Below are 13,209 nucleotides of genomic sequence, written 5' to 3'. Positions count from 1 at the left end.
CAGCAGAGCGCGGCCACTCCCGCTCGGCGGGCTTTCGCAACTGCAATCGCGTTGATTTGCACAGACCGCCGCTCGGCCGAGCGCGAACCAGCCGCACAATTATGCTGGACCCTGCGTGACGTTGCTTTGCGTCACGGCGCGCGGTGCGTGACGGTGCGCGCGCGTAACGCTTCTCACCTCGATGGCCTGCAGGGCGGCGTAGCTGGCGAGCAGGAGCAGGACGCTAGCTGCCGAGCCGAGCGCGCAGCGGCCTCCTCGGGACCTCATCATGGCCTGGCGGGGGCGCGGACCGTCACGGGGGCGAGCTCTCGGGGGCGGACCAGGCGGCCGACTGCGCCGCGCCGCGCCGCCCGCCGCCGCACCTCGGCAGCCGGCCGCCAGGAGGACCGGCCGCCGGACCGGACCCGCGCCCGCTCCGGTCCGGTCAGGTCCTCCTGGCGGCCCGGTGGCTGGGGGTGGAGCGAGGCGGGCAGCGGGGAGGACGGGCGGCCATGAGCGTAGGTCAGATGGTTGTGGGGGAGGGCTGGAGAGAATGACGGCTCCTGGTGGCGAGGGCCGCTGGCGCCGAACGCAACGACAGGGCATTGTCAAACGGGCTTAACAGGTCAAACAAGCCACATCGGTTTTCCATCAAGTGTCCAAAGCCACGCACTAAGCATATATTGGAGCCGTGCTTCACCAATATATAAGCTATAGCAGACTGGCTGGTTAAACATGTCAGCATTCAAAAGGACGTATATGCTACGTGCTAACAACCCTGGAAGCACCAATACCAGCTTCCAGGAGTGCAGTTTCCTATTCAGTTTAGGAGAGAAGAGCTCCAGCCCCCCTCCCCCCCCCCAACTTGTGCTCCCGTTTCCTAACTTTGAGAAGTGGGCCAAGCCCGTGGAGGGGCTCATTTGCTGGCGTATTTTGGGGTAGATTCCGTCCTTTTCCGATCATATAAGGGGTTAGCAGCACTCATCAGAAGACAGGCAAAATCATCGGACCAATGGTGAGGAAATGTGTGGAAAGAACACGACACTACCAACAATCAAGGCTGATGCCAATCTTCGAAAATGCGGCCAACCTTCAATTTTACCACAACCTCACCAGCTTCAGTGACCATTGAGCTAAGTAAGATAGGGTCGCAACTGAAAATGGCAATGTGAATTGTTGACTAAACCACAATACGACAACCGAGCGTGGCGGCATATTTTCACATTTACATAGCATGGTGTTCTTTGCCTGCGCTTGATGCGGTTCAGGCCGAATCAAAGCCAACTACACTTCATAGCGCGTTGGATTGATTCTGCTCCCAACTCCGAGCAGCACGATACAATTTTGAGTCGGCTTCGAACCCCGCTCAAGGAGACGTGAATTGATTTCTAGATCGATGCTGATGTAATCAATTTGAGTGACAACGTTTCAGCTTAGACTATAATCGTGTCACGGGCTGCAAATGCGATGGAGGTTTATTTTGATGACATGACACGACACCCAGTGTTTTATAAGGGACACATGAACAGCAACCAGGTTAACCGCATCTAGTTTGTTAATCCTCACTTTACGAGTGTTCCAACTTTTCCGCGTGAAAGGGCCTTAGAAGTTCTCATGTGATTTCAAGGACTGAGCACGCTTGAGCCCTAGCGAAAGCGTCATCGGAAAGTTCTCGTTTTAACGAGAACAGGATAAATGTAGCTTACTTTTGATAAATCTCAAAGGCTAAAACAGTTAGACATGACTGAGCAATGGTTAACGTGACCTTTAACGGGTCCAGGTCAAACCATGCGAAATGGATCAAATCAGCTTCCCATACCTCCCTTGATTTCTCAAGCGCAAAACATACTACGACAATGCCGAAATCAGCTTTAAATAGCTCTCTGAAAATCTTATCAGACGGGACTAATGGACATCGACAGCCATGACTTGTGACGCATCATGCCGGGCAAAGGGGTGAATGCTTTTGTTTCATTGTCTCGTCCAGCTTAACAAGAATGAAACGAAACATGAGGGAACTAGACGGGCAACGACAATGGGAAAATGATGTGTGCCATCAGGGCTTAAATCTTACGGCCTTCAAAAATTGACATATGTTTACAAAGCTCAACCTTGAATTTAAAGGATGTGCACAAAACTGTCCACAAATCATTCCGGAAAACCGTTCGCGAAGGCGTCTGAGCCTCTCCCCCTCTCGTAGGACGAGGCTTAACATTCCTGAGTTAAGCAATTTCGGATACCGGCAACTGGCCCAACCTGCACTAGCCGAATTCTTAAAGCACTTGATTTCACAATGACTCGCCGCAAATGGGTTGTTTCATTCTGGAGTGAACTCGCACCGCGCAGTCAACCGCAAGTCTGCGAGGCACATCTACACAAAGGCATCTTTTGTCCAGCCTGATCACGACCACCCCGCCTGCAACTAGCGTAAAACTGCACACTTCCACAAGCGGTGTGCCGGCTAGGACAGGCCGTGTCGAACTCCAACAGTGCACCCCACACGGGGAAGCTGGAGCAGTTCATGTTCACCGGCAGATCACGGGAGACTGGAGCGCTCTGTGCCGACCGGCCACCAGAGAAGGTGCCGATGATGCTAGTGTGACGGGGCATTGTGACGAGCCTCCGTTCGTCGCGCAGCGGGCAGTAACGTGCTGTTCGCACAACGAATGAGACTGTCCAAGACGTTGGGCGCTGCTGCATGTTAACGAGAAGTAGCGTCTCAGACAGTATGGGGGAGGCATCTCTGTCCTCGTTCGCTCTGACGGCAGATCTGTTCGCTTCTCCGTCTTTGTTCGCTCTGAAGGCAGATCTGTTCCCTTCTCAGTCCTTGTTCGCTCAGACGGCAGACCTGTTCCTTTTTCCGTCTTTGTTCGCTCTGATAGAAGATCTGTTCCCCTGTCCGTCTTTGTTCGCTCTGACGGCAGAACTGTTCCCTTCTCAGTCTTTGCTCGCTCTGACGGCAGATATGTTCTGTTCTCTGTTCTTGCGACTATGGATGCATGCCGTTGCCCCACGCACTCTTGAAGTCTCAAACGAATTCTGAAGATCGTGAACAGTTGCCCTGAAGGTCGTATGGGGACCTATGAAATATCAGTTATCTAAAGCGCCAATCTCCTGCCTCCTCCGAAGCAGCATTGTCTTCCAACTCGCCGCCCTGTTGTGGCGTGAGCGGTAGGCAAACGTGTCACGGGGCGAGCTCGCCGCCCTGTTGTGGCGTGAGCGGTAGGCAAACGTGTCACGGGGCGAGCTCGCCGCCCTGTTGTGGCGTGAGCGGCAGGCAAGGTGTCACGGGGCGAGCTCGCCGCCCTGTTGTGGCGTGAGCGGTAGGCAAACGTGTCACGGGGCGAGCTCGCCGCCCTGTTGTGGCGTGAGCGGTAGGCAAACGTGTCACGGGGCGAGCTCGCCGCCCTGTTGTGGCGTGAGCGGCAGGCAAGGTGTCACGGGGCGAGCTCGCCGCCCTGTTGTGGCGTGAGCGGCAGGCAAAGGTGTCACGGGGCGAGCTCGCCGCCCTGTTGTGGCGTGAGCGGTAGGCAAACGTGTCACGGGGCGAGCTCGCCGCCCTGTTGTGGCGTGAGCGGCAGGTAAACGTGTCACGGGGCGAGCTCGCCGCCCTGTTGTGGCGTGAGCGGCAGGCAAGGTGTCACGGGGCGAGCTCGCCGCCCTGTTGTGGCGTGAGCGGTAGGCAAACGTGTCACGGGGCGAGCTCGCCGCCCTGTTGTGGCGTGAGCGGCAGGTAAACGTGTCACGGGGCGAGCTCGCCGCCCTGTTGTGGCGTGAGCGGCAGGCAAGGTGTCACGGGGCGAGCTCGCCGCCCTGTTGTGGCGTGAGCGGTAGGCAAACGTGTCACGGGGCGAGCTCGCCGCCCTGTTGTGGCGTGAGCGGTAGGCAAACGTGTCACGGGGCGAGCTCGCCGCCCTGTTGTGGCGTGAGCGGCAGGTAAACGTGTCACGGGGCGAGCTCGCCGCCCTGTTGTGACGTGAGCGGCAGGCAAAGGTGTCACGGGGCGAGTCCAGTCCGCTCATTCATGGCGTCCGTTGTTTTTACTGGCCGGGAAGTGAACTGAGCGGCATGCGACACGGTCGTAAACTGTGGCGGGCCGCCGCTGTTTCGTGCGCCCGGACCGCGTCGACAGGCCACAACAATGGGCGGCTGCACGGCCCTGAGCGCGCCCCGAGACGGAACTGGCGCACCGGCGGCAGAACTGGCGCACCCACGCGCCGGAACGTGGCCGCGGACACACTTCTCAGGAGGGTGAAGCCCGGAGAAACAGCGGCGTAGCCTTCGTTAGCCCAGTTTGCCGTCCTCGCTTGGGCTAATCTAATCCAGTGTTTTACACCGTTTTAGGACTTTGTCCCTACAGTAGATTGAATTGTGTTTCCTCCCCCCCCCCCCCCCTCCACCCAGCATGTCTTCGGGCAGTACAAATCAAATCACGGAACTGAGTTGTCGGTAACTCGCGCGTGCCTGTACATCCCGTGTCAGTGGAAACACTGTCCTGCTCTTGATTACGGCAGCAGATGCTCTTCGGTTCACTGCAAATGGCGCATGCCAGTGACTACGGTAACGTCACATTTCATTCGGCACCTGCCTGTTGGTGCTGCCTGGACGTCCTTCTTCCTTGATTCAGACATGGTTTGACTACAGCGCAATCCCCCTGAGACAATCATATTTCCTTAGAGGAAACATGCATTTCCTTGGGTGTGCCCCCAGGATAGGTACACTTGATCTATTCGGCTTCTGTGAAAAAACGGCAGGCCGGATCTAAGCTGTAATATGTGGGCGAGGACCCGGCAGTTGCTCGCCCGGCAGGCCCTCAGGAAACCAGAGATTGGAGAGCAGCAGAGACAAGTTGAGAACTGCGCTCTATCTGTTCATGTCCCAGACATGCATGACGGACAGACCGCCGTGCAGGCTCTCCCGCCTCCCCAACACGACAATGAAGTGTCCCTGCAGTGATCTATCATGTCGTTTGATGGCGAATAAACACAATAGCAGACCATTCACCGCAGTAGATCTAGAAGATGTAAATGATGATTACGTAAACGTCTCGTGAAGCGCAGCGGTAAAGCGTGCATACAGAGCACTGTTTGGCGATGCTGATGGTATGCAGGCAGCACCGTACGGCAATCGCATCAGGATGCAGAGTGGCGACCGGTTGCACCTGTGCGGCCGTCGCGCGGAGAGGGAAAGTGGCTGCGTGAGACTCTGGCCAAACAGACGGGCCAGCAGTTCTGGACGCTCTGCCGGCCGTGGCTGCTTTCCCATGGGCGGGCCGCTGACCGGACTGCTGCGCTGGCGGTAAACTGATCCGAAATCCGACCGGCCGCCCGAGATTAGTCAACTGCAGAAAGTGAGTTGGCACGAGATAAACGCCCGTATAACGGCGCGGCGGTCGGGCTTTTCCGTCGGCGCGCAATCGACGCTGCATCGGACGGTCTGGCATGTCGGCGATAGTGCTACGGCGCTGTTCTGGCCAGTGTGACCCTGGAATACCATGTCCAATCCAGATTTCGAGGATCCGTATCTCACATTTGCCATTAGTTCCTCGATTGGCTCTCACAGCGGAACAAAACGATTTCCCCGTTCTACTCATTTTCATGGAAAAAATGGTGGTTTCACATGACGTTTTGCACTCGATCACGCTAATTTCACACCGTCAATATCACAATGTGGAACCCTTTCCCGGTAAACCCAATATCACAGCGAGGCAAACCTTGAAACAATCATACAGAAACCAAGGCGCGTCAACTATACCAATCACCACGACGGAGTCGGCCGTCCATATACAATCCCAAAGCGGATAACGGTGAATCCATCACCCATCTTACGCCATGTCATTGTCGTAATGGCAGCCATGACCGCGGTCAGCTCTGATCCCGCAACCCAGGCTGATCATCCACTCGTGGCTCCACATAAATCCTCCGTCCAAACCGTGTCAGCGGACCCATTGTCTCCACCAGCGCAGATAACAGGATGAAATCCTGCAAAGAACGCCAAACATGCCAGGCGCGGTCGCTATGCCGACAGTGTGCAGTACGCCTTTCCCAGCCGCCATCCTCCCTACGCCCGCACGGCACGCATGACAGCAGTCAGCATGCCACTACAGACGTCTACAGATGCCATCTCGGGCCATCTCTCGATATGCAGTCCGCTTTATCACGCGGCTGGTAAAAACGACAACCGGTTGTGCGAAGCCGACTAGGATTGTGCTGCAGTACACTCACGGCATGCTTTTACGTTCCCCAGCACTCCGTCCACCCTCGACACCCATCCCCGCGCATGCAGCGTCTCCATGCGTTACCTTGATCCGGCCCCACATGCCCAAACGCGGCTGGGTCAGCGGCTGGGTCGCCTCGTCCTTCATCGGTCACGGGTCAGCCGCCTGGGGGCAGACGCAGCAGAGTACACCACGGGCGGCGGCGGCGGCGGCGGCGGCGGCGGCTCCGAACCTTGGCGAGTGAAGCCGCCTGTGACCGCGCCGGCCGTTATGAGCGTGTGTTTTCACGTGGGTCCCGACGGCGGCGCCGCCCCGGGCCACGGCAGCGCGGCCGCTCGAGGTTGCGTGGCCGTGTGATTGAGTTTCGAATGGCCCCGCCGCGAACAAACAAGACGATCACGTGCCGCATGGCAGATCGCGCGGCGTCCCGCTGGTGACCACGCAGCCCCGCTGATGCGGCCCTGCTGGTCGGCCACCTGTACAGGTGCAGGGCTTGTGGCCGAGGATAGACATGTCATGTGCTGGTCAGATTCGCCCCCCCCCCCCCTCCCCCGAATGGACAAGCACGTGACGCTGCAGAACCACGCTGGACTTCAAACTCATCGAGGTCAAAATGAAAGGAAAAACTGCTGGGCTCTTGAACCGTTACTTCATGGAATGATGAACGAGATTGCCCCCGTCATGACGGCGAATCAGCAGCGTGAACGGGATCGTGGAATGCGCACAAACAGAGGGCTGCGCTGTGCAAGGACACAGGAGAATAGCACAAGAACCCCGGGAAAGAAAACGCGGCAGCACGGTAAACATGCGCGACAGACACTGTCATGGCAGCGGGATCTTCATAGTTGGTGGGATCTTTGTTGACCATTAGTTATGATGTAAAACCAGAGGACTTACGCCACAGATCTCCAAGCGGGATGGGGACAGTCATCCACACCTCCCGTACTCCTGTTCCAGTGTCTGTGGGTTTACACACCATGCCCTGTCAACAGTGACGGCACGAGCGGGGACGAGAGGGCAGCTGCCCCTCTTCCCTTCCTACTCTCTGGAAAAATGAACAGCCCCCATATGGTGTTGCACGGTCGGAACCGATGCAAAGATATTCTTTACTAAATCGCCCGCATCTCCTATACTCTTCAGCAGCTCCGCCTCCGCCGCCTGCCGAGCGTCAATACTGCTGACCTCGCCGGTGCTCCTCTGGCGGCCCCGCCTACCGGCAATCAGTCAGAGGTGGCCAAGCGTGAGGGCCACGAGCCGTCACCAGGCCGGCCAGGAGCCGTGCCGCGGATGCCGCCGTTTGCGCCGCCGCAGCCAGCGCCAGGCGAGCGCCCCGCCGCAAAACGGCGAGCCCCGCAGGAAACCAGGCGGAGCTCGGGTCGAGCTGCCTCGATAATGACGTCGCGACTGGCGCCGGCGCGTTTGACCGGCCGCGCTCCGATGCCGGCCCGCTCGTTAGACGGGGTCTAACGACGCCTCCATGGGCGCGCGCACCGAGCTTGTCCGTGAGCGGCGCGGCTCATTGGGGCCAATTTGCCCAATCGAAGAAAAGAAGCCTAAAAACAGTCGGGGTCGGCACCGACCCGGCCCCACATCCGATTACGTCACTTTCACCGGTGGCGTCGTCTGGGCGGACCTTGGTCGGCGCGCCGGGCCTCCGTCCGTCCTGCGGTCGGGTGGCGAGATCCAGGCGGCCGCGGTGACTCGGCCCTGTCTGCTGGCCCCGAGGCGGCCTGTTCCAGAGGTTGGCGCCGACGATGCGCAGCGCCCGGCCGCGATGGCCGCCAAGTCCACCCCGTCGCCGTGACACCGACCCGGCCGGGCCACCCGCGGCCGTGCCCGCCGGCACAACGCGGTAAGAGGTGCCGCCACACCTGGTCACGGACTCGGATAGCAGACATCGCCCGATAGAGATCCATGATCGATGGCGCCACAGGTTGTTTGTTCGGGGCGCGCCTCTGCTCATTCGCTTCGGAATTGGTTACCATGGACTAAGTCAAAATGAAGATTATACCCATTATCAAAAGGCGATCTGAACATGAGAAATCCTCGAGCGGTCAACTCATGATTACCGGAGTTTTCCCCATCGTTCTAATCGAGCATGCATCTGTACTTCAGCCAAAGAAAGAATGGGCCATCAAAGTAGTAGATCACGTCTTCAAGCATCGCAATCACACACTGCGGGAAGTGGCAGTGCCCGTGTCTGCAATCAGCATGAAATAAATCCTATCCCTGCACATCTTTGTCGAAGCCTCCTTTCCAGTGGCGTTTTTGCCAGGACATTCCAGGGGTGCAGGTGCTAAATCTGAGCCGTGCCATAACCCCATCAGTGCCCACGATGCGTGTCACGTCGGTGTTGCCACAGGATTGACCTGGTCACCACTCGGCTTGAACTCCAAGCTGAGCTCAGCTCCGTGGCATCCCGACGAGAGCTCAGAAGCCGTAATAAGCTCGGATCGAGCCCACGGCCAACACTGCGGGGAGCGACAGACGGGCGACCCGCAGGCCGTTTCTTTGCCGAACTTGTTTCGGTCCAAGCAGTAGTGCGATGCGTTTACGAACAGGTCGCTCCTTTCACCTCTCCACAACCTTGTCCTGCACGCCGGCTCCATGGACTCTGCCCACGTCATCACCAACGTTCCCAAAAGCTGAGAGATTCCAGCGGCGATTGCGTGCTATTCCTGCAGTCACAGGCGGATGTGGAACATTCTCACGTTTCCCGCGAGGCCTCGACTTCGCCATAGAGCCGCCCATTGCATGATGTCAATTGCGCGTTCCCTGACGCAGCTGCAGCGCCGCGGCATGCCGTTCGCCTTCCGACTGCGTGTATCGACAGAAAGCGCCGAGTCTGTTGCCCTTTCACGACTGTCAGCCACGACACGAGTGATACGGAGTCCGGCGGCGCTGTGGTTTCCGGTTCCACATTGCCTGGCACCTCACGAAAGGAAATGTTGTTCGAGATGTCTTAAAGGAAACGGACCTGGAAGTCGAGTACGCTGTGGTCATGCGGTTGCGGGCACTTTGGCACCGGAGACGTGGAACATAGCAGCACCTCAACAGCAAAGTAAGAAGCGACTGGCGTAACTGGTAGCACAACGCCGCTTGTTACCTCTGCCACCTTTCGGCATGGACCGCTACTGTTGCAACGTCTTGGGCTGCTATCACATGACCCTGGAGCCACGCCACATCAGAGCAAGTCATCGTCGCCACCAGCAACGAGTGCGAAGAGCTCGGCCATCGCAGTGCGAGAGCGGCGAAGAGCTGCAGTCAATGGCGCTCGGGTGCTTGGTAAATGGGTGCAGCAACAGCCGATGAGCATGGCGTAATGTGAAGAGGGTGCTGGGTAACGCTCCTCGAGAGCACTGCCAACCTGCGGGTCTCATCAGAGATCTGTGACACACCGCAAAACGGCACGGTGGAGCGGCAGCGGACAGGGAGGGGAAGAGGCGGGAGCGAGAGTCCGCGCTGAGGTGGGGCGGGCCGACGGTGCCGGGAGCTATCAAGCGGCGGGCCAGACGCAGCTCCGTGTACTGATGGAGGACCTCTGACTGCGGTGCGCAGGAGGACCGAAGCCAGGAGCGTCAATGGTTGCCAGTGTGCATCCGGCGAAGCGGACGGGAAGCTGCTGTCGCGAAAAAAAAAACATTATTTGAAGCGTCGGCCTCATGACATGCCTTTTGCACGACTAAATGCGGCGAGGGCTGTCACCGCGAAGCGCTCAGAGCTGACCGAAATGAGACGCTTATTCTCGACTTTTGATGCCCCGTCCCCTGAGGCGGTGTTCAGTCACCCGTGACGTTAGTCGACGAACTTGCTGCCCTGACGCGGTGTTCAGTCACCCGTGACGTTAGTCGACGAACTTGCTGCCCTGACGCGGTGTTCAGTCACCCGTGACGTTAGTCGACGAACTTGCTGCCCTGACGCGGTGTTCAGTCACCCGTGACGTTAGTCGACGAACTTGCTGCCCTGACGCGGTGTTCAGTCACCCGTGACGTTAGTCGACGAACTTGCTGCCCTGACGCGGTGTTCAGTCACCCGTGACGTTAGTCGACGAACTTGCTGCACGTGCACATATATTCCAGCAATACGATGAAGTTGCAAGAAATGCAAGCGATACATTGAACTCCCATTGAGACTAGGGTGAAATCAGGCTGCAAGAGATAATGACCTATTGGATTGTGACGATATGTGTGACTTTGCAGCAATCTCCTGCAACCATAATCACCTGATCCCAACCCAGCTGAGCTGTGCATTGTTTTGTTCCACGCATTTCGTGTCTGAGCACACCTGAACGTTATCTGTATATCGCGCCCTTCGCACGAGAACTGCTACCGCGATGTTTTTTCTCTCATTTGCGCGGAACTGAGCGGAATGACAGTGAAAGTGTTGCCGTCGGGACGGGTAAAAACCGTCAGAGGCACGCATGTTACGACAGCTATGCAGCTCATGCCAGGTGAATCTTTATCAAGCACTATACAAACCAGGGAACGCTACCGATACCGACATTTAGCACAAAGCTGCCACAATAGAAACCACGGATGCCCCGTCGGTCATGCATCGCGCTGAAGATTGCTGACAGGCGCGGCAGACATGAAAGCTGTGTTGTTTCATGCAACGACCATAATGTATACCCCATGTCTAAGCACGGCATTGTAGTTACAAGCGTCACCAATAGCATAGTCCGCAACAAAGGGATCGGCCCCTGGAGCTCGGTGCGCGCGTTAGCACCGTCCATAGATTGGTGCGGAGTTCCGCTGCAGGGCAAGCAATCCCCGAGATCCACAGACATCAATAATAACTGTCGGATAGTCAGCGGACACGCAGAGGTAGCGAAAGAACACTGACAAGACCGCATGGTATAACCTTTGGAAGCTCGAGTCTACCTACTGCATCAATATATCGCAAGAGTTGAGGTCCGCCGGAAGCAGAGAGCAATGGCAAAGGCATGGTTTCAAGACGGCGAAAAAGAAGCTATTTATCTGCTTTTGAGTTGGGTTCGGTGCGACATGCGCAACTTGGCGCTTGTCGGATGTATGCCGGATCGGCCGTTGTGCGACGTCTTCATTGAATTCTAACCCCATCTCGTGGCCGCTAGTGAAAATAGAGTTTGTGACCACAACCACAAGACGGCGTGGGTGATTGTACAACTCCATCTGGCTGGCGAGCATGATGATGGAACCACGCACTTAGCATATGAGCGGGCATGGTGGCTTCGAGAATATGTTCGGCGATATGTTCAAGACAAATCCATGCCACACTAATATCGCGAGGAGCTGGGGCTACCGTCACTCTGCGGAAGAACTCATGTGCCTTAATCTATAAATAAACGATATGAAAACTTACCAACATTCTGTTTAATCCACAATTGATGTCGTATATCCAGCACCACTTTCCGAACTGAAATACAGGGCAGCGTCAAAAAAACGACAAAAACAAATTGGTGCGCGCGCAACCGCTACAAAACGGGAGGATCTTAGGCTAGGACAGTAAGGTTAATGATGTCATGTCCATGGGTTAACCGCAAGTTTCCGGGTATGGCAAAGCTCGCCATTCTTCGCTTCGAAAGCCACAAAGCTGCCGCACTCTGTCACTGACTGGACCAGGAAATCATTCGACACATTTTACAACGGCTCGGCCATCAGCCGTTGGCTACATACACCGTGTCGCACTGCCGCCGCAGTGCCGGGCCTCTGCCTCCGATCGGACATGCCGCTGCCGACGAAGCCCCCGCAGTAGCTGCTCGTGTGGCGTCGGTCCCTGCCCGCTCAGACCAGACTGGGCGCGCAGAACGCCACAGTGACCCAGTAACCCGACCGGGACATGTTGTTCTGCTGAGCGATCAGCGTAGCGAAGAAACACTGGCCGAACAACCCACCCACGGTTGGCAAAGTTGAACTCACACCCCAATGTCATGCTTGGAGAGAATTGGCTAAAGCAGGCATTTGGCCCACTCCATTTGAGAACATTTGATCACCAGGTGGGACAGCACATGATGACACCAAATGTGAATGTCTGCCCAGGTGAGGGTGTGGCTATACTAAAAGCAGTTTTTTATTTTCATTAACTATACAGCTCTAAATATTTTGTAACTACCTGCAGAGTGCATATGGAGATGACCAAGGTGGTAAATTACAGAAATCATGCAGGTAACTATGTGAAGAAGGGGGCAATTTCAAAACATGCCAGGCACAGCCAGAAATAATGTTTTTCTGATAGTTCTGTTGCAATCCCTTACATGTATGGTGTGTATGTGTAAGCATGCATGCATATCATGCATATCCATGGGCATGAGTGCATGCATGAATATGGTTTGTTCTGTATTGGAACACTGGCCATGGTAGACAGCATGGTGCTGTCATGTTGCAGACAAATTATCCAAAACATATAGTGAAAATGAGCCTGTATCATCCCCATCAATATCAAAGCAGAATACTGTCCTGCAAAAGTCAGAGTAAAAGCTCATGGATATTTGTGAAATGCATTACCCTGACCCCCAACCTTAAATGTTGTACCAATTCATGGATGATAACATCTTTTAGCCCTTTTCAAGAGTGAAGAACATCCTTCTCTGATGAAACACAACATAAATGAGGACACCAGCAAACAGCCAATACTGTTTATTTTGCTAACACATTGCTAATGTAGTCAATCTATCTTATTTGTTGGCTCAGTAACCAAGGAATTTTATCATTCAGCAAGGTCGCTACATATTCAAATGGCAGTGTACGGCTCATTGGATGCTTGTATTCATGTCATGCATCGATAAATGGGTACAAACATCGTCTATATGGATGGCTCGCGGTTTGGGGGAGGGGGGTAGGTACGCCTAATGCCTTCTCCGGACATAAACGCGCGTCCGGTGCATGTTCAAGCGCAAGTCAAATAACGACGCAGTGATATCGCCAGGCCAAATAAACATTGTCATTGGGCCTTTACGACGCACTCAGCTGTTGAGGCTATATGGCGTCGCCTGCCTCTCACCCTGGGAGGAAGGGCAGGCACCGCGGGGAAACGAA

At 56.0% G+C, this 13,209-nt stretch overlaps 1 protein-coding gene across 1 annotated transcript in view; it reads right to left on the bottom strand.

The window, feature by feature from the left end:
* LOC119107516 (protein ABHD14B) overlaps positions 1-13,208 on the bottom strand; it is a 38,312-nt gene extending 25,104 nt beyond the window's left edge. Inside the window, exons 1-4 of the mRNA XM_037230977.1 lie at positions 13,175-13,208; positions 11,537-11,590; positions 6,281-6,361; positions 178-273 (exon numbers count right to left, since the gene is read on the bottom strand). Of these exons, the coding sequence (XP_037086872.1) occupies positions 178-273; positions 6,281-6,343 (159 nt within the window). The 5' untranslated portion in view covers positions 6,344-6,361; positions 11,537-11,590; positions 13,175-13,208. The remainder of the gene's footprint in view (positions 1-177; positions 274-6,280; positions 6,362-11,536; positions 11,591-13,174) is intronic.
* Position 13,209: the final 1 nt, after the last annotated feature.

This window comes from Pollicipes pollicipes, unplaced genomic scaffold, assembly GCF_011947565.3.
Source record: "Pollicipes pollicipes isolate AB1234 unplaced genomic scaffold, Ppol_2.1 Scaffold_6686;HRSCAF=7923_pilon_pilon_pilon, whole genome shotgun sequence".
NCBI lineage: Eukaryota > Metazoa > Arthropoda > Thecostraca > Pollicipedomorpha > Pollicipedidae > Pollicipes > Pollicipes pollicipes.
This window is presented reverse-complemented; position numbering and strand designations above follow the sequence as displayed.